This window comes from Camelus bactrianus, chromosome 13 (genome assembly GCF_048773025.1).
Source record: "Camelus bactrianus isolate YW-2024 breed Bactrian camel chromosome 13, ASM4877302v1, whole genome shotgun sequence".
Taxonomy (NCBI): Eukaryota; Metazoa; Chordata; class Mammalia; order Artiodactyla; family Camelidae; genus Camelus; species Camelus bactrianus.
Window position 1 is genome coordinate 30763363 of NC_133551.1, and position 21541 is coordinate 30784903.

Consider the following 21541-nt stretch of genomic DNA (forward strand, 5'->3'; position numbering starts at 1 on the left):
TAGTTTTCAGTTCCCTCTTGTTTTAAGCCCATGAAGATATGCCTTCATTTTTGTAGGATTATCTGAGCATTTAAAAATAGATTTACCATAATTAATGAGCATTTCTAGTTTTTTTAATAAGAAAAAATGTCAACTTATTTAACCCACCATATCACCGGAAGAGGAGTCCTCCTTCTGTATTATTTAGAATATAACTCTATTGCAGTGCATTCGGCGGTCCCGTGGATCTGTCTTTTGCAACAGTGTTTGGACGGAACAGACCCAGGGACGCCCCTTGCTCCAGCCTCCGACCACCCTTCAACCTTCTTTTCAGTCGCAACCTTCAGAACCAGCCACTCTGCTATCCTCAGCCTCTGGGACCAGCCAACACCATTTTGTGAGCTTAACTCCTTATTACCGATCAACCATGAGCTCCCAGATTCGTCAGAATTATTCCAGCGAGGTGGAGGCCTCCGTCAGCCACCTGCTCAACATGCTTCTCCGGGCCTCCTACACTTACCTCTCTCTCTGGGCTTCTATTTCGACCGCGATGATGTGGCTCTGGAGGGCATGGGCCACTTTTTTTTCACAAATTGGCCAAGGAGAAGCCGGAGGGCGCGGAGCGTCTCTTGAAAAAGCAAAATCAGGGCGGTGGCCGCGCCCTCTTCCAGGACATGCAGGGGCCCTCTCGAGATGAGTGGGGTAAAATCCAGTACGCCAAGGAAGCTGCTATTGTCCTAGAGAAGAACCTGAACCAGGCCCTTTTGGATCTGCATGCCCTGGGTTCTGCCCGCCCAGACCCACACCTCTGTGACTTCCGGGACAGCCACTTCCTGGATGAGGCGGTGAAACTCATCAAGAAGATGGCGACCACCTGACTAACCTCCGCAGGCGCTCTGGTCCCCACACTGGGCTGGGCAGGTATCTCTTCGAAAGGCTCTCCCTCAAGCACGACTAGAAGCCTCTGCAACCCAGCGGCTTTTACCAAGCCCCTCTGGTGTCAGGGCTCCTGCCTGAAGCCTCTCTGCAGTCACCAGGCAGCTTTTTAACCATCCTGGAACCCTCTCCCAAGCCTTGGACCAAATGAAACAATAAAGCTTTTTGCAACCAAAAAAAAAAAAAAAAAAAAAAAAGGGTATAACTCTAATATTAACTGTATAAGCAATGGCTCTTTGAACATAGCATCTTATCACCGCCAACAAAGCATGAATCTTCTAAATGAAGTTCTGGCTCTTCAGACTTATTCTGGCCACAATCTTAAAAGACTATCATTTTGAAACAGATTTTATTTGGAAAATCAAAGCTGAAGAGCGACTTCTTTGTCTGGGCTGTTTATACCTTCCCCATTCCCTGGACTAATGACCTTCAGTCCATGGCTTAGTTTTAATAGGAACGTGGCTGTGGATGGAATAAAGAAGTCAGGAAGTGACTGGGAAGAAAAGGTCCATCGGGCAACAGTCCACAATATACTGGCTAATAAGGCTGTCTTTTCCAGCATTTCCTTTTTAAAGTATGTTTCTCTTTCTTTCCACATTTTATTGTGAAAATTTCAAATACAGAGAAAAGTTAAAAGAATGATATAATGAACACCTGCAAGTCTACCACCTAGATTCAATATTGTTTATATTTTTCTACATTTTTAAATAATATGTATGCATAGGAGATTATATATGTATATATGTATGTGTGTATCTATATAATCATTTGAAAGTAAATTGTAGGCTTTTTGATACTTCGTCTCTAAAACGAAGAATGAAGACATTTTTCTACATAACCTAAAACTTTAAACGATAATTCCCAAATATCATTTAATCTTCAGTCCATTTGTGAATGTCCAAGTGCGTATTATAGCTTTGCCCCCACCGTTAACAGTTTTAGATAAAGAGGACACCTTTGGTTGATACTGGATGTTTTTAGCATGGCAAAGCTTTGGAAGAAGGGAATGGTTGTGTCACTGTTTGACTACAGAAGCCCTTGACAAAGAAAGACAATCTAAATTCCACATTTCCCAATATTCTGAGAGTATGGAAGTTGCAAGAGGCATTTTATCAAACTTAATGTTTCAGATCTAATATAAATCTCCCAAACTCAACAAATTTTTATACACTATAATCTTTCCTACTTGGAATTTTATTTGGTTACAACTGTGTGTAAGCTTTTTAATTTTTCAGAATTGATATTATTACATAAAATGTACTTTCCATTTAGGCTCCCCAAAACTGCCAGTGATAGCCACCTTAGGACTGAGGGCCTGGGCGCCGGGTCCGCCTCTTTGTTTCCCAGCCGTGATTCACGAGTACCCACCCAGCCAGCCAGCTCCTGGGGAATCCACACTGTGGTACCAGTGAGTTGGTCCCGAAAACTCATGCACACCCTGGCTATAATAAAGCAGACAACACAAATGCAGAAAAACTCCATCTTGGCCTGATTCAAATCAAGCCACTCAAAGGTAACTTTTAGTTCCAGCCAAAATTTTGCCATTGCTATAAAGCCAAATGGCTTCATTTTTCATTTGGTAATTTCCCTGGCGTATGCCTGTCAGTGGTTAAGATGCTAGTCTTTAACTGGTTAAGATTGCAAAAGTAATGATCATAATACATTCGGTGTTTTAAACAGGGTGAACATTATGTGGCTGCAAAGGGTTTTTATTTCAGAAGACTAATTTCCTTATATGCAATGTTTTAGAATCATATCTTTTTTCTAGGTTTAAGTGTGTATATTTCTGACAGAGCTAGGGTGATATGACTGACCTGCCTCTCTTACACGTCCGAGTACTACTTGGCATGAATCTCTGCCTTCCAGGCCTGGCTTTTCTCTCTAAATACGCCTCTCTTCTGCTATGCTATACTCCCACAGCCATAACACCCCTCTTAATCCCCTTACTCTCCAGCGGACTTGGCCGACACATCTGGCGGAGCTGTTGAATCCAACTGTAAATCTTGGCTGGGAGCAGTCTCTCAGTCTTCGTGGCCAGAGCACGCAGGGAGGTAGCCTTGTGTATCAGACAGTGCTGGGTGTGTCTTGCTGAAGTTACTGACAGAGGACTTGAGGGAGTTCAAGGCAATCAATTTGCTATAAGGACCCTAGTGGGGCAGTTGCCCTGGAGAAAATAACGAACATTTCTCCCTTCAAGTGCCCTCTACTGCAGATTGACCACCTCCTGGCTCAGAAAGAATAGCCGCCTCCTGTGTACCTCTCATCCACTTCACCAAGATTGCATTTCCTTTCAGCATTTTCCTATTTAAATGACCTCACTTGTTAGATACAGTCATCCTTTCCTCTGATGTTTTGATGATATGAAGTGTAAAAGATGTGAGTGCTATATGTAGGTGGTACAGAGAGGTTTAAAGTGACCTCAAAGTGACCTTCTACCTGAAGCTCCCTCCCATTCCTACCCCAAGGAAGAGACAGCAGGTAATTATTTCGACACTGGTACCCTATGACTGTATCAGTGAGGGGCACATGACTAAGGGCGCCATGCGTCCCAGCATAAAGGACTGCATTCTAGGAGTGCTGGAAATGAGTGAAACCAAACTATCTTCCTCTATTACTCAGGCTGTGGACTACAGAATACAGCTTGAATCTATACATATTCAGAAAAAGAGATGCCTGAAAGGCACCTGCCTGGGAGTTGGTACAGAGATCACAAAATCAGCATCCTCTGGCGCTGCCTCGGTCGCTGGCAGACTTCCGGTTCCAGCGCCCGCTCCCGTCTTCGTGGGAAGTGGTTGGCCGGGCAGGTTGGGTGCTCGTGGATTATCACTGCGAAATAAAAGGGGCAGACTTAGAGCCTGCGTCCTCAGTTCTAACGTAACTAAGAATGTAATTTTCCAAAGTTAAATCTGAAGTATTCCCATTCATTTTGTGAAATAACACCAGTTCTGCAAAGAAGAAAGATTTTACGCCCAGGAGGAGCCAACTAAAGCAGTAAGTAGGAAAGATTCTTGCACGTAAAAACTTCTTGAGATTGGGAGATTTACCTGAGGTCTGAAATGGTAAGACTGATAAAGTGATTCTTTTGCAGCTCCGTTATTCCTAGAATATTGGGAGACAACATACAACACCTTAAAGTAACCAGATGGGGTCCAAGACTGAATAAAGTATTACATAAACAGAAGGTATGGATTCTGCTTTAGACAGGAGGATAGACTAGAGATTCTCAAACAGACATCCCACTGAAAAACATCTAATGCTGGACAAAAAGTTAATGGAAATCTGCAATGAAATCTTCGAGGTAAAAACATTGATCAGGGAGTTAAAATCTGAAAGGTAAGAAAATCAAAATTCAGGTACTAAATTTAGCAAATAAAAATATAGAGCGCTCAGTTCAATTTGAATTTTAGGTGAAAAAATTATTTCCTGGGACATGCTTGTACTACAAAATTATCCATCGTTTATCCTAAATTCAAATATAGCCCAGGTGACCTGTATTTATCTGACAACCCTGTCCCAGGACCAAATGATTAATTCTTATGTGCCACTGGGCTGAGATTTCATATTTGCGAACAATGAGGACTAAACCTGAGAGCTTCACACAAAGCTAGAACCCTCTTTCTGTCCAAGGGAACCAACATGGAAAAATGTCTCTCTCTCCTACATCTCTGCATAGAGAAAAAAATATATATCCCTAATAAGTCCAAAGGACTTAAACTATCAGGTATCAAGATTTATGGTAAAGCTACAGTCATTAAACAATATGGGCATCGGTGCAAGGGCAGACAAAGGGAATAATGGAACAGAATAGTGTCCAGAGACAGGCCCACACATAATATGTTTAGGACAAAGTGACACTATAATTCAGTGAGAGAAACCATAGTCTTATCAATAAGTGGCCCTGGATCAATCGTATCAAGGGAAGAAAGTAGATATTGTGGTAGACAGAATAATAAGATGGTCTCCCAGGCTTCCTCCCCCCTTGTATACATGCCTTTGTAAAGTTCCTTCCCCCTGAGTGCTGGCAGGACCTGTAACTTAGTGTTAATCAATAGAATATGGCAAAGGTGAAGGGATTTTTTTTTAGAGGTAATCAAGTTCTCTAATTGGTGGACTTTAAGTAAATCAAAAGTCAGATTATCCTGGGTGGGCCTCACCTAATCAAGAAAGCCCTTTACAATAGGACCTAGGGGTGAGCAACTCAAAAAAGCAAAACATCCCCTTCTCCCTTGCTGACTTTGAAGGAAAAAATGGCCATGAATTCAACAGCTGCAAGGAAATAAATGCAGCTATTGTCGGAGCTTGGAAGAGGACCTCCAACCTCAGATGAGATCCTTGCCCAGTTTACACCTTGATTGCAACTTTGTGGGACCCTGAGTGGAGGATCCTGCTAAACCATTTCAGGACTGCTGCCCCATGGAAACCATGAGATAATGTGTTGTCTTAAGCTACTATATTTATGGTGATTTGTACACAACAGAAAGAAACGAATACAGAGACCCTTAACTCATACCATACAAAACACAAAGAAACGAAACTAACTCTAAGTGGATTGTGAGAATAAGCAGAATATATCGCTACTTCTGGGTGGGTTAAAAGTCCTAGAACAGAACTCAAAGAATGGTAACTATTTAGAAAAATGACAAATCATACTATATTACAAATGGGTTTGCAAATTCACGTGACAAAGGATTAATATCCGTAATATATGAAGACACTCTACAAATCAATTGAAAAAAAATCAAACAACTAAATAGAAAAAGTAGGCAAAAGACTTAATCAAGTACTTTTAGAAACATATAAGAAAGGATGCTTAATCTAATTTCTCATCAGAAAAATACAAAACATTGGTCCATCATACTGTTATACATTCACCCCGATGCCTGAAATAGACAGGCAATTGCCATCATCTAGCGAGACATCATGGATGCCTGGACCAGAATGACAGTAGAGGGAGTTGAAAAGTGTGGATGGGTTTGGGAGATGCTCGGGAGATAGAAGCAGTAGGATGTGGTAATGAATTGGGTGTGATGAGTAAGAGATGATGGAATCCAATTCCCTGGCCAACTGCCAAACCTTTAATGTTCAAAGGCCCTGTAGCAGAGAGCTTGGACGTCTGGCCACCATGGGGATTTAAGAGACGTCTGGTGCAGTTCCACTAAAAAGTATTATCCACTGCAGATTCAAAAAATCTCCCTGAAAGCCTTCCCGTAAAGTCACAGTGCCTTGAAATATCAGGCTTTGAGGCTGTAGACAAAATATTTATTAAAGAGATTTTCATAAAGATAGGCCATCAACATTCATTTGATGTCTTGTTTTACATGTTATATATATTTTGCTTTAAAACATATACATATAAACCTCTCTCTTTCCACATATACACACACAAGCACACGTAAACCCACACACATATCCCACTGTGTTGTCAACATAGTCTGTGTAAAATTGGAAGCAGTTTCACCTGTCAATAGCGCCACCTTCATGTACATCAGGCTGTTGATGGTTCCCATCAGTTTTGTCCACATGAAACTCCTTTCCCAGAGGTTTAACTCCTTACCGTGGCTGCAGCACATTTGGTGCATGTGGTTAGACTTCAAAGCCTGTTAAGTGCAGCTGCCGGAAAGCTCTTGAAATTAAAATCAGCACAACAGAAGAACCCAGGGCATTATGTCAAAAAGCAAAAATACAACTGGGAGTGAAAAATACCACCTGGGTCAGCATCTATTTTGCCTTTACAGTAATATTGGTAAAGAAACACAGTTTTAGAAATTTGGAATTGAAAAACACTTCTGAAATTAAGCAAAGCAAGCTTCCCATTTACAGTTAAGGAAATTGAAGCCCAGAGGCCAAAAGGATCCCGTAAGATCACAAAATAAGGTGAAGACAAAAACAGATTGCAAATCTAGTCTGTGTAGGAATTCTCCAAACAGACCCCTTTGTCACCATGGAAACAGAAGACTTTCAGGGAAGTTTTTCTGGGGCACTTCAGCCAAAGAACCTCTAGTAGAATTCAATGCAACTATCTTTTTGCATTGAGTCCTATTTTGTGAGAAAAATTCTTCTTTTATCAAATGTCCTAAGATTTTCAAGGAGTTCAGTCAGTTTGGCTGGAACTTCTCGTGTAGGTTAAGTTTTCATCTGTATCTTATTTCAGGGTCAATAGCTGCTCATTTGTCCTCAGGTCACTGCTTGACGCTTGGTGTGCTGCTGTCAGGAATTCCTAACTGTGTGAGTGGCACCCATTATTTCTAAAAGAAGAAAATATATGTACAAAATATTCTTCTGTCTTTTGGGATTAAGGACGCGTGTCATCTTGAAGACCGTGAATTTCCTTCAACCTGAGAATTGGTCTTTCTTTCTTCAGTGGGGCTGGTTCTGCCAGCTCTCTGATACCAGACAGAGAATAACCATCCATCCTGTTTCTGTGAATCGGTCAGGAGGCGTTGCTACTTCTGTGATCACAGTCACCCCACTCCCAAGTCAATTTCTTTTTCTCTATATCAACTGAGATGTTTTCAGCACTGAGTGGAATACCAATTAAAATGGCTTAAACCAGAGATGGGGGGAAAACTCTCCTCTCCGAGGCGTTCAGAAGCAGGCAGCTGCAGGACCGGTTCAGCGGCTGCATACTGTGTCGAAGGGCCAGTCTGTTTCCATTTTCCCCTCTGACTACTCAGCATGTTGGCTTGGTTTTTGGTCTTTGTGGTTCTAATACTGTCATCTCTTGTTCTAGTTAACTCTCTTTTGGATGGGGCCTGTGTCCTTGTGTCAGTGGTTTATCAATGACTGTGTATTCCTAGGAACTTTAAGGTCTTCTGGGTCTAGGCTGAAGGCAGATTTCCCCAGGGACTGTTTGCATTTGCTTCTGTGATGTACCTTGAAGGCTCAATTAATCTGTGACTCTTAAAGCTAAATATTCTGCTTATGTTTTTTTTTAGTCCACACAAGTAGTATGAATTCTGGGTCCAAATTCATGTGAATGAAAAATCTGAGGACAGAAATCTGAGGGGCTGGAAACTCGAGGTAGGAATTCTCAGAGCAGCTTTTTTTTTTTCCTTTTATTTTTTTCAACTCAGTCCTGAGCAGTGGCTGAGACAAGAACATAAGCCCCACCATTTTTCTCTGCTGAGCACAGTTTCAACCTGTTCACTTCTGAGTGAACCTTAACTTATGACAAGGTCTCCCCACTCTTTTTCTCCCTATATGTTGTCCTCTCAGAATTAGGTTCCAGGTCATGGAGATCATTGGCTCCAACGTTAGCGCACTCCTCTGGAATTCCCTTACTTGCCTTCAGTGTAACCATACATGAAAATGATTTTTTAATCTAGCATTTTTTTAAGCTATGCTATTTTGAGAGAGATTTCTCTGAACATCTAGTTTACCATATGGATGACTAGTTAGAACTTTTATGTTACTTTTGAGAAGCAGATACACATATAGAAATGATATTATTTTCTACTAGACAGTTGTTTCCAGGCGATACAATAAGAGAATTTAAAGCAATAGCTTATTGTCCTTTAAAATGTCCCATGATTTCTAGACGTTCTACACCTGAACAAATACGAAAGCCACTAAGATAAAAGAGCTATAAGCAACAGTAACAATTATTGTCAGCAAGTCTAGTCCTTTACAGGAGGAGCATATACTTTGTGGTTGAAACTGAGACACTTATAAGATTGAAAGAGGTCATATATGTGCATAAAGGGGACGAGGTCAGACAGAGTGTGGTGGATAATCACCCTATTTATATCCCTACATCTAAAGCATAAGTTTAGAGCACCTACCCCATTTTTATTTTCTAGTATCAAAGGTGAATTCTGGGAAGAATTTAAGATTACAGATATGAATTGTTTGTTTTATTATTTAGGAAAATAAAAGTATTATTTTCCTCCCAAAGTTTTAAAGTTGACAGATAATCTTGGGCAACTAAATACTGTAATGATGACATTTTCCAATATTTTTATCTTAGCTCCAAATGAAATACCAAAAGAATTTTTTATAGAAATTTAGTTGAACTACAACTGGTCTAGAAAGAATATCAATGAGGTATAATGAGCAGGGTTGAGGAATCTAGTCTTTCAGATATTAAAAGATTGAGTAGCTGGTAATAATAAGCAGTACTGGAGGAAAATAGATTGAAAAATCAATAAAAAAGAATAGAGAGCCCAGAAATACAGGTGTACTTGAGAATTAGTAAGAGATAAATGTGAAATTTTGTGTGAGTGAAAAGTAAAGGTTTTTTCCTCAGAAACAAATTGTGTTGGGACAACTGATTAGCCACTTGGAAAACATAAAAGCTAGATCATTATTCCACTTCTTATACCAAAGTTAATTTCAAATAAATTAAAAATGTCAATCCCCAAATAACAGCGTAAATACAAGAAAAATTATTAGTTAAGTATTAGAAATTGGAATACTTTTCTAAGTGTGATGCAAAACCCAGAAGGAATGAAGGAAAAGTTGAAAAATGTAATAATGTAAGAAAGAAAAATGCCTGAATGGCATTAATACTCTAAAGTCAAAATATAAATAAAAAACTGCAATAAATATTCCAAAATATGAGAAAAAAGTAAAAAAATTTATAAAAAAATAGAATTATTGCATAGTCTTAGTAGCCACAGCAGACACTTCTTATCTATAAAAAAGAATCAAAAGAACAAGAACTAATTGGGAAGGTTTGACTACAAACTGTTCATAGAAATGACATAATTAGTGACCTCAGAGACAGATCAAGGGAACTCTAATTTGAAAAGACACATGCACCCAAATGTTCATAGCAACACTGTTTACAATAGCCAAGACATGGAAACAACCTAAATGTCCATCAATAGATGATTGCATAAAGAAATTGTGGTATGTGTATATGTGTCTGTGTGTGTGTGTGTGTATATATATATAAAATGGACTACTCTGCCATTTGCAGCAACATGGATGGACATATATGAAAAAGAATTACAAGAAAGCAATAAAATTATAATAAAGCAACAGAAAATTAAGCAATGAATTTGAAGGTAGAGAAAAACAAATGGCTTATAAACATGAGAATAGCTCAACCTCATTCATCAAGTTAAAATTAAAATACCAAAAAGACACTTCAGACAATTTCATTTGATTTCTTACACTTGTAACCAAGAGTCCTGACTAGCAGATTTGCAAAAGTACACCAAGACACAAAGACACAAAGACACAATTATGTATGAGAATGCTCACTTCAGTACTGTCCATAATAACAAAAATTAGAAACCACCTAAATGTTCACCAGTGGTGAACTGTTTACATAAATCATTGTACTTTGATATTATAGAATATTAATAAGCAACCATTAAAATAACGAAGTAGGTATGTCTGAGTTTATATGGAAATATCACCAAGATACATTAAGGGAAAAGGGTAATTTTATAATGGCAAGTAGAATACAATCCCAACTATATAAAATTTTAAAAGGTATGTAGTATAATAACAATTTATTTTGGGGATTAGGAACTAAAGGTTGGGAGTGGAGGGAGACATTTTTGTTTTATATTTCCCTGTACTGTTTGACTTTTTGTGTGTGATTGTTTTATTTACATTTTAAAATTAATCAAGAAAAAAATTTAAAAAGTAAAATTAAGCAAGAAATGAACATATCTGAACACTAGCCCAAATGTTAGCCCCAAAACTCACATTGCTAGAAACCTAAATGACAAAATAAATATTCACAAATTACTGTAAAGCAAGATTTAAGAAACTAAAGAATCAAAATAAGAGCTCTTGATGTTTAAAATGAGTGCTTTTTCACCGCAAGTGGCTGTAATGCCAGCAAGAATTTGGTGTGGGGTGACGTACTTAGAACACAGACAGAGTAACAGTGAGGAGAGATACTTGGATCTAAAATGTTTTCATATCCTTCCAAAGGCAAGGTATTATGTTTGTAAGAATTTTAAAAACGCAAATACTAACATGGGTAAAAATACTCTATTAACTGTTTACATAAACTACAAGGATTACTTATTTATATTTTCAAATCTTTGCTGAAAGTAGTAATCACACGATAAAGTACTCCTAAAATAACTTAAATTCATAATAATTCTATTTGGATCTTCCATTTCTCATATTTGATCTCATATCAATTCCAACGTTGCTTTTGATTCATAACAATAAGAAATTCAGTCATAATTTACACTTCTTTCCTTACGACGTTAGGAACATAAAGGAGAAGTAGGATAAATAAATTTTATAGAAGAATTAGGGATGCATATCTCAGCACTGTGTTTGTAACATTTATTAACATACCAATTGTGACTAAAGAGGAAGTGTTAACTGCATGCCAAATACTTAATGACAAGTTTTAAAGGTACAACATCTACAATATAGGTATTTGACTACAAAATTAAATATCTTCCATATTATTTCTCAGTTTCAGGCTTTTTGAATGAACATGTTATTTAAAATTTCCCATCAAAGATCCTCACAAAATTGAATTTAATGCTGTACATTTTAAGCATAATTAATTTTGAGAAATAGACATCAGCAGCTTTTTACAATAAATACTGATTGATAAACTTCGTATAAAAATAATTCATTCCATATTAAAACCCATAGAAACCATTTCTTGATGCTCATACAAAGACATGTCACAGTATTTCGGTTCTAATACAGTCTTTCCTGTTCTAAGCTGCTCACCCAGCGTCTGGCTTACCTAGTTTCATTTTATGAACAATTCTTCACATTTTTGGGGTAACTATGTTTAAAATTTGTTCTCAAAGGCAGCTTAATTTAATCATCATAGAGTGGACAGTTGTTAAATTTTGTGTTTTGAAATTTGAGATATGTGTTTTCTCAATAATAAATACTTTAGAAGAGTTTGTTAACTATCAAAATGACCCTCGAAAGAGGAAACATAGAACACATTTCTTTTAAAAACTGCAGGAAATAATTTGGAGAGAAGCGTTTTTTGTTTGTTTTTTTTCATCCCCGTCTAGGTGACATGCAGTTGCAGTATGTCCTGATGCCTTTGGCGTGTTGTCCACGCCCACGCGAGCCCCGTGGGCACCACTCTTACAGCCTAATCCTTATACTGTGCCAGCCAAAGTAGCTTTGGAATCTGGTATCAGACTGTGGAGGAAGTTTATCTTCCCTCAGCTTTTGCACGGTTAAAACGGATATTCCTAAAGGAATATCACCATATGTTTGATATTTGGAAAGATGGAGTTGGTTTTATTGGAAAGGGATGAGAGGAGGTAGAGGAAAGTCATGCTTAGGGTCATAAAACCTTATTCTTGGTGCAGGATCACTCACTGGTTTGGGAATTTCATCTGTTTCTTTCCTCTTGTTAATATGCAGGTCATCTCTAAATGGGAACATAGGGCGGCAATAGGAGGCCCCCTTTTTTTTTTACTGGTAAGTGCACCTCGATTTTTCTCTTCTTCTCTGTTCTTGGGATATTAACTTAGGAAATCTATAATCTCATTAACCGTGATAAATGGCATTATCATCAAACAATCTGTTTAAATTTGAAGCCATAGCTCAAATGATTAATTTTTGAGTTTCTCTTCATGAAGTTTAGATTTAGAGCAACTGATTAGCAACTGGTGTTGCAATGTAAGGCCTTTAAACAAAATACTCAAAACTCCAGATCTATCCTAAGTTTAGAAGTCCAAACTTGTATTTCAGCTCCTCTCTCCTTTAAAAACCTTTTTTACAGAATCTGGGCAAAGAAATGGAGCATATCTGACCATAGTGAAGTATAAAACATTCTAAACTCTAACCTAAATAGCAGATAACTTTCTTAATGACCCAGTAATATATAGTAACATAAAGAGTGAAATGAACTTTTGAAAGTGAAAATCATAGCCCTAGCACACTGACAATAAACATACTTTAAATCTATATATATACCAACAGGCCAAACTGGACCACTTCAGCCCTCTCTATGAAGGGAAGTCCCTGGGAATTTCAATTTCTGAAACGTTTTTGTTTGTTTTGGGAACTGAATCTGCACCAGAATGGTATCAATGACCTCACATTAATGTGCCGTCACTAAATTCCTTTAACTCAGACATGCAACATGAGAGTGGTCCTGGGACTTTTGAATTCATTACAGCATGTACATAGTGTGGCAAAACCCTGGGCTGACTGGAACATTTATCAGTTTCTTTTCTTTGTTGTTCTGGGTCCCAGACCTCAGGAGAATGGGAGAATGTTGTCCCAGAGGACTTGCTCAGTGTTTCATCTCTGTAATTATATGCAGAATGGGGCAAAATGTAATTTTCTGTCTATGTATTTTCAATGAGCAGTATTAAAAATAATGGTCAGTTTTACCAAAATGTCCATACATGTGATGACTCATTCCATTTCTGAACCTATAAACCACTTAAAAATCATTCAAAAATTGTTTTCTCTGTAGAACTAATTATTCAATGGGTTGATATGGGCCTTCTTACCTTTCTCTTGTAAGAGGGTCATCCAGTTGAGTATGTGAGATCCTGAGATGTCTCAACAGGACTTATGGTAAGAAACAGCTTTACTGATTTCTCATTGGCAAATGATCATAAAATGTGGAGAAATACCTGAGATCTTTGTCACTGTTTAGAGCCACTCATGTCATAAGGCTACAACTGGAATACAGATGGGGTGTAGGATCTTATTTATGGTAATAGTAAATCAGCAGAAGCCTCTCTCAGTCTATGTATGAAACTAGTGATGTTTAACAACTCACAGGAATATTTTTCAGGACAATAATATTTTGATCATACTGGTAATCTTGAAATGCTTACTGATTGCCATTGAACAACTCTCTCTGAAGTTTTCTTAGTTTGTTGTTCAATATGCAATCGTTGGATTTTCTTGCCATACTAAGAACTGAACTGAAATAAACAATGAAGTCTTTAAAGGCAAAGACATCTATGTAATTGTCACTTAATTTTCATCTAGCACTATATTTCTACTTAATACATTTTACTTGATTACAAGTCAGGTTTTTTAATGGATGTGAGTATAAGGTATAGGTTAAAAACACAATCACTTAAGCATTAAAAAGATCTGGATTTAAATCTGGATTCCACTGACTTTGTGACCTTGGGCAAATCAATCTAATTTTAAAAAAGAATATAATAGAAGTATATGTCTCATACAATTATTTCAATAATTAATTGAGCTAAACTGTGGGAAATATTAGCACAGTGGTTGGTTATAGATAGAATGTTCAGTAAGTGAGAAAAAAATAGTGTCCATGAAAGTGGGGGTGGGGAAGACAGTGACTCCAGAGTGGAGCACAGTGACAGCTGGCAACCTCACTGTATCAGAGATTGAGCATTTCAGTGTGTTTTATATTGAAGCATTAATGCAGACATTACATTTCCATAAGGGCTTGTGTCATCATCAAAATACTTGTTTTGGGTATTGTCATTCCAATGGGTGGTTTCATTCTGTGGGAAGGATCTTAGATTTGATACATAAAGATTGGTTTCTTGTATATCTTCACAAGGATATCCCCTAGTGGAGCGCCTGCCACAGAGTAAGTGCTCCAAAGAGGTCTGTTAAATTGAAACATCTTCAAATCACAGTCTCGTAGCACAAAACACAGATACATCACATTGTTTAAGAATGCACAAAGATGCCTATTAGGTATAACTGTGGGGGGGGGCGTGTGTAAATTAGTGCAAAACAAAGACAACTCAAGGTAGAACCACCACACCCTTGGAAATACAGGTGTATTTATTTCACAAGTGTTAGTTTGAAGGCTTCTTTCAGATGTGGGTGCAATTCAGATGACGAGCTCTCTTACACGGGTTAAATGTTCAAAAAGATAGTATTGCTGGGCTTACCCGGAGCTGGACGCAAGCCATGGGAGACCTTCCCACTGTAACTGTTCACAGAAGCATTAGCAGAGTCGGTCTACATCACTAGACTCTTCAAGGCTTTCTCACATTGTTTTGTTTACTTCACTGAGTGAAGCCACACAGATACCATTACTTTTGGAACAATCATTCTCAAATTTGACTGTTTCCTTTTCTGCCCCCTATCCACACTGTAGTGGAATATATTACCCTCCATATGACTCATTACATCACAAATCTGAGATGTTTCTGGAATGAAATTAGACAGTTAGGTCACACATCTTGTTTTCCATTATTTTCTGAGTCTGAGTGGAACAAGTCTGGAATTGAGGCATGTAAGACACAAAACTCTTCTGACCAGAAGTTCCTAAGCTGAAGTTATTTTCTACAAGGTGTGAGCAACTGTCCTGGAGGATCCTGACGTCCGTGAATAAACAGTGGGCCGGGAATGGGTACAGCCCTCTCGACTCATCCGTCAAAAACACACCACTCTGTCTCTTTTTGACTGAGGTGACCCCTAAGTAGTAGACAGACCTTTCGTCATTATTTTCCTCAGGGAAATTTCCCTCGAGTTTCAGAAGTTCATTCAGTCCCTCTGAGAATGGAAGGTGTGGTGAGATTACATTGGGATGCTGATCTGATAATATAAAAAATGCCTCCCATGAACTATTAGAGAACGAATCTTTAGGCAGAGAGTCGTTGCTAGGAAGGCACTTGCTGACTGAGCTACTTACGAGCCCTTGCTCCTCCTCCGTCTCACTGGACTTGGGGTTGCTGAGCACGGTGGCGTATTTCACCGAGGGCTGTCCCCTGCTGCCGTCCTCCCAGGTTATCTCCGCGCTCGTGGACTCAGAGAGGTGAGCGCCGCTGCGCTGGTCGCTGACACAGAGAGAACCCCTCTCGAGATCCCGAGTCGTCAAAAGTAGAGAGACTGTGGTTGCTGGCACCATCCCATCTTTGCTTTTCCATGATGTATCCACACTGATATCTTCTGAGATGGTTTCAGGCTCCAAAAGAAGAGGACCCAATGTCACTGATTCTGTATGCTTGATAAAAAGATGCTCAAATGTTTCTGGCTAAAAGAAAAGACACATTTTAACGCTCAATAGCATTAAATTTTTTTTTTTTTTTTGGCTTCATGATGACATCACTGAAGAAATGGAAGTGTGAAAGGTTATTACCAATGGACATACGTCAACCACAAATTAACTGGTTTTGGACTGAAACAGACCAAAAATCATAAGGGAGAGGCAGGGTAAACAGCGTTTACATGTGGGACGAGCTAGATTTAAGTTTGAGTCCTTCTATTTTTATGACCAGGGACAAGTAAATTCACCTCTTTGCCCTTCAGTTTCTTCATCTGTAAAATTGTGTTCAATATTTACTGCATGGTATTGTGGCAAGGAATAAACTGGACAGTGTCGGAAAGTGCTTAGCTCTCAGTAAAGATTGGTTATTGTAATCAGAAAGTGCCATCTTCAGGAGAATTCCTAATATTGTATAGCAAATTACATTTCTACAAACTGAAAATTTAGATCTCAAATTAAAAGAGTAAATTGATATAAAATTGAGTGAGCAAAACAACTTGTCCAGAGATAGCTAAAACAGCTACTCCATGACATAAAATATAACAGGAAGTAAGCTATATGTGACTGACTGTTAAGAACTTACCTGCCTTACATCAGACTGAGAAGCTGTTTAAGACTATCAGAAAATACCAACTAAGAATACCTGTTTTTTTAAAACAATAAAGGGGAGTGAGATGATCAGACTTTTAAATTACTATTCCTTATAAATAACTCCATATAAAAATACAAACTATAGGACATATGGAATGAAGACAAAGACACAAAACAAATGCACATCATAATTTTTATAAGAATAGTGGTTACATCACAACAAAAAATCCTGCCAAGCAGCTACAAAGCAAAAATCTGTGCAAAAAGCTCAGCTCATACAATGTAAACATATTGAAAAAATAAATGCAAAATAAAGAATACTGTGGACACATCACATTGAAAAATTAACACAACTAAAATGAAGTGCTATAGAAAATGTGTTCCATTTGTGTATTTTACATTAATTAAACTTTTGAATTTTACAATTCTTAAACTAGTAGAATTGAATTCAGATTTATTGCCTGAAACAACAATATAACCAACTATTCTTCATAAAGGCAAATATATTCCATATAAAAACACAATTCATTTAATATAGTTTTGAACTTTTAAATGAAATATAGTGGTGATTATAACCATAAAGGAATAAGTATAACAGACACTAAATATAATAATGGAATAGACATACAGATGTTAAAATGCTGCATAATGACAGATCCTGTATTAATACAAGCTTTTCTGTTATCCTACAAACATAACACGTGAGAGAAAACTGTTCCTGTGCCTATTTTCTTTCTGACAGAAACCTATAATTAGATTTATAATTTCCTGAAAATATTTTCTTGCTTATTTTGTTTTCTCTTAAGGTTTTGGTTTTTTTTTACCATAAATGTATTGAATTTCTTATAGTTTAAATGAAACTAAGAAATTAAGCTCTCCAAATAAAGGAATTGCATGGTATCAACATGAAAACAAAAAATACACACAAACAGCCCACAGCATGCAGCCAAACTCACAAATCTTCCAATGACACGTCTGGCATATTTCATGCCCTCTCAAACTTCATAGTTGGCAATTAATTATTGACACTAAATAATTTACATGTCCTCAAATACAACTGATGAAATTTCACTAATAATGAAAAAGAAATCACATGTCCATCTAGTATTAAAGTATATTTTATCAGTGGGTCACAAAAAGTATGTTAATTAAAAAATCATTTCAATCATTATATATATCTAATTTTTCAAGATTTTAGAACAGTCTGGGAGTACATTAAATATGTATTCAGCTGGCAAGAATTAAAGAATAGCCTTTCATATTTTCACACTTAGATTTCACATTCCAATGACATCTATTACAAGTCAACAAAGGGGGAAAAGGACACGTTCTTTCTGATCTTTACGGTCTTTTTTAACATTAAAAATCAAACTAGGAATGAAATTTAAATGTACGTAATCCATATGTAGCCTAAATTTTAATATTATTTGGGTTTGTCAAATAGAGGCTTTGGTTTATTCTGAATGTGAGCAACACAGCACACAAGGCAACTTCAGAGAAATAGCAGGTAGCCTTTTTTTTTCAGGGAGAAAAGCCCTGCTTCAGAGAAATAGCAGGTAGCCTTTTTTTTTCAGGGAGAAAAGCCCTGAGTTTGCCATGAACAATTTCTAAAAGCTCCAGACAGTCTCCCTTTTTGCATCACTGCCCACTTCCCTGCCTGCCAGAAGCTTTGGGTGGTTCAGTGTAAATAAATTACATTTAGTCAAGAATCTCACAAGGAGGCTGAATTGGAGGCTGATGTGTTTTCTGATCTGGTCACTCTGACCAGGTCATCCTGATATGAACTGTAACTTCTACTGGCCTTTGACCAGCACAAATGGTAACTTCTGGCTTTCTCTGAGCTGAAATGGAAGTTAGGACTTAAGTCATTTTCAAGGCTACTGAAAATGAAAATTCCCATATTGACCAAGGTTAGATATACATAAAAGCCACAAGACATTCAAAAGAGCACCCAAATGGGTCAGTTTACAGGCTGATCTATAGAATATAAAATGGAAAAATTTGGACATAAAATTTAATACTTTTACTGCATTCTATATTCAGAGCCATTGTATTTGCAAAGCTACGTGTCAGAAGTTGCCATTTTCACCTGATGACAGCATGTCTACTGTATATTTGATGATATCTAATAGATATGTGGTAGGAGCGGTAGTCAATTTTTTAATGTTTTATGACCAAATGACAAATCTAAAAAGTCAGATATCACAAATATGACTTTGTAAAGTTTAGATGACCCAAAAAGTAATCATACATAAAGACTGAATTGGACTAAGACCTATATAGCTTGATCCCAAATTTAACCATCTAGCATAAGTTCTAAATCAACATAATCCACCATATTTTAGTTCTCAACAGTTCAACCAAATTTTTTTTAGATTGTCTCCCCTTCTTCAAAATGTAAAACTCTTCTAATATGCTACAGGATGTTGGGAAGTTGGTACATTGGGTTCATCGTAGTGACCATGCTTAGGCTTCAAAGAATATCCATTCTCTGTTTAGATAAAAATAAAACAAAATGAGAAACCAAAATAAAAATCACTCAGAAAGCAAAAGATAAAAGATTTCAAAAACAAGTTCTGTCAGGCATGGGTTCTGGATTATAAATTCTTGTGTTACACTACAGTAAGTGCATCTTTTAGGGAAAAGAGAAAATTTTGAACTAAGGTGGCCTCTTCCATTTTCTTAATGCATGCCTTAATATCACACTGTACAGACAGTCTTAAATATCTTAGAAAAGGAAAAACTACAGAGAAATAACAGAATAAGTAGAAGGAGAGAACAAAGAGCTGGAAAAGTAAAAAGGAAGTGGAGGAACAACAGCAATATTATAGAGTTTGGAGCAAGGAAGTGTAAAAGTAGTACTCTGAAAACAAAAATCTAAAAATCAAAAGAAAGAAGAGCTGAAACAGTGAAGAACAGAATCACAGAATCATTATCGCAATTATTTTTTAATCTAGAAAAAAATCTAAGAAATCATCTGGTCCACGCCTCTCCCCTTTTTATAGACAAAGCAATTGAGGCTTAAAGTTGTACTGCTAATTATAGCAGAGGGAGGACTCTGACTTTTTTCTAGGCCAATAATCTTTCTATAACACAGTGGAAGATGAAAAGATATTTCTAACACAAGCAGGCAGGAGAACATGTTCTTTGTTTTGCTTTTTCTCCTTCTTGTGATAGATTTGAGCTGATTAATCCATCTTCTCTTCTGGTCCCTAATAACCCAAGGGCACATATATAGACATTAAGAAGAACAAGAAATTAGAGAAAACTGAAGCCTTATTTAGGGGAGTAGAATATACACTTCTAAGCCCAGCCATGTGCACTTCTCAATAGACCTCCTGACTCGAAGCTGCACCAGCTCTTCCAATATTCTGCGAGGCTGCTGTAGCAGTTTAAGGAACGCTCTGCCTCAGATCCATGAAGATGGTGTTCTGGGAGTTTGTGGGCTGATGAGCTTCTCTGGAGAACTAGAGCAGGCTGAGGAACCCAGGATAGGCTTTGAATCATAAGAAAAAATCCATTTGGTTCCAGATTTAACACTCCTAAAGGAGGTTGTTAAGTGGAGGATGTGCTTGTGGAAACTGACATAAATATAGACAAAGGAGGAGCAGGTTAGACCCCCCCACCCCCACCCCACTATAGATGGTTAGGATTTAGAAGAAGAAAATAATAGATTAGGCAAAAATGCTGAATAAAGAGGTTAAAAAAAAAAAAACCACCAAATTGGCTACAGTCATTTGAACACTGAAATTTGAATCAGAAGAAAAGCAAAGCTATTGAGTCACTGCAATACATCTTCCTACAAGAATTCAACCTTTGTTTAGAAGTTTTATTTTTATCCTATTAAGTATGTTTTTAAAGATTCTGATTTTTAAAGTATCAAGAGAAATGGTAGAGAGGAGTGTTCCGGTTCAGGATGGCAGACTGAGCATAAAGGCTTCTCTCTCGTCTCTGTAGAGACTCTGTCAGAATGAAAGCACATGAATAAATCAAATATATACCACAACCCAGGAGATAAGCAAAGAAGGTTAACAGGGGATGAGATTTTAAATTCATTTCTAAAAGACAGAAAACAACTGGAAGAGTGTAGACCCAAGGAGATGAGCAAAGGGAACTGCAGACCAGAGCATCTCCAGAGTGAGCTGGAGCCGGAGAGAAATACAGCCTGTCCCGCTGCGCACACCGGAGATGGGGCGTGAAGAACGGCCGGTAAAAACCCAGGAAGACGTGAGACCTCAGGCTGAACGCCCGGAACTCTGCCACGGCATGCGCTCTTCTACCCTCTGCTGCACACAGAAGACCCTTCGTATTAGAACTACTCTCCACACCCTAACTCAGGTTTTGTTCTCAAAAGGAAGGAAATTTCTGGGGAGAAATCTAGCATTGGTGGGGTACTGGTGTCTGTCTATGAGTATATCCTTCCTTATCTAGCCAGAGCCCCCTCTACCCACCCAGAGCAACGATCCCTGCCTACATGCACTGGGCTCCGAGTCAGCCTGTCAACTGTTTCATTCTTAAACATGAAAGAAAAACAAAGGATTACCAGATATTGGGGGAAAGTGAGATAAAAAAAGAAAGGCCAAGATAAACAGGAGGAAAACATGATCCTAGCAGAAATAGAGAACTCAGGGAATATGAGAAAAGGGAATTTTTAAAACAAGAAATGATCCTCTAATTGGTATTTCTAGTAAGGTTTAAGAAAATATTGCACACGTAAAACCAGAGCAGAATATTCTAAAAAAGAATACTTGGAAATTCACAAATGTAGTATGTATGTATATATTAAACGTAGTAACATATATAAAATAGATAAACAACAAGTTTATACTGTATAGTACAGAAAACTATATTCAATATCTTGTAGTAACTTAGAGTGAAAAAGAATATGAAAATGAATATATTTGTGTTCATATATGACAAGCATTGTGCTGTACACCAGGAAATGACACAACACTGTAAACTGACTATACTTCAATTAAAAAAACTAAATGTAGTAGCAAATAAAAGTTCAACAGAAGCACTGAAAGAACAGGGTATAGCAAGGTCTCAAATGTAAAACAAAAAGACAAAGAAACGGAACATATTAGAGAAGAGATAAGAAATATGGAAGATCTGTGCAGAGGGTCTAACATT

The 21541-nt window shown here is 37.6% G+C and overlaps 1 protein-coding gene and 1 pseudogene across 6 annotated transcripts in view; one reads left to right on the forward strand and one right to left on the reverse strand.

Annotated features, from left to right (window-relative positions):
• The first annotated feature begins 243 nt into the window (after nucleotides 1–243).
• Nucleotides 244–1018, forward strand: LOC105064545 (ferritin light chain pseudogene; annotated as a pseudogene).
• A 10140-nt stretch (nucleotides 1019–11158) lies between these two features.
• LEPR (leptin receptor) overlaps nucleotides 11159–21541 on the reverse strand; it is a 94063-nt gene continuing 83680 nt past the window's right edge. For 5 of the 6 annotated variants that reach the window (XR_012511185.1, XR_012511184.1, XR_006722673.2 and 2 more), the window contains one exon: nucleotides 16588–18899. Coding sequence is in view for 2 of the 6 variants with exons in the window: in XM_074376320.1 (XP_074232421.1) it covers nucleotides 18882–18899 (18 nt within the window). In the remaining 4 variants the exon portion in view is untranslated. Of the gene's footprint in view, nucleotides 15806–16587; nucleotides 18900–21541 lie in introns of those variants that run through there. The other variant, XM_074376321.1, reaches the window with a different exon arrangement.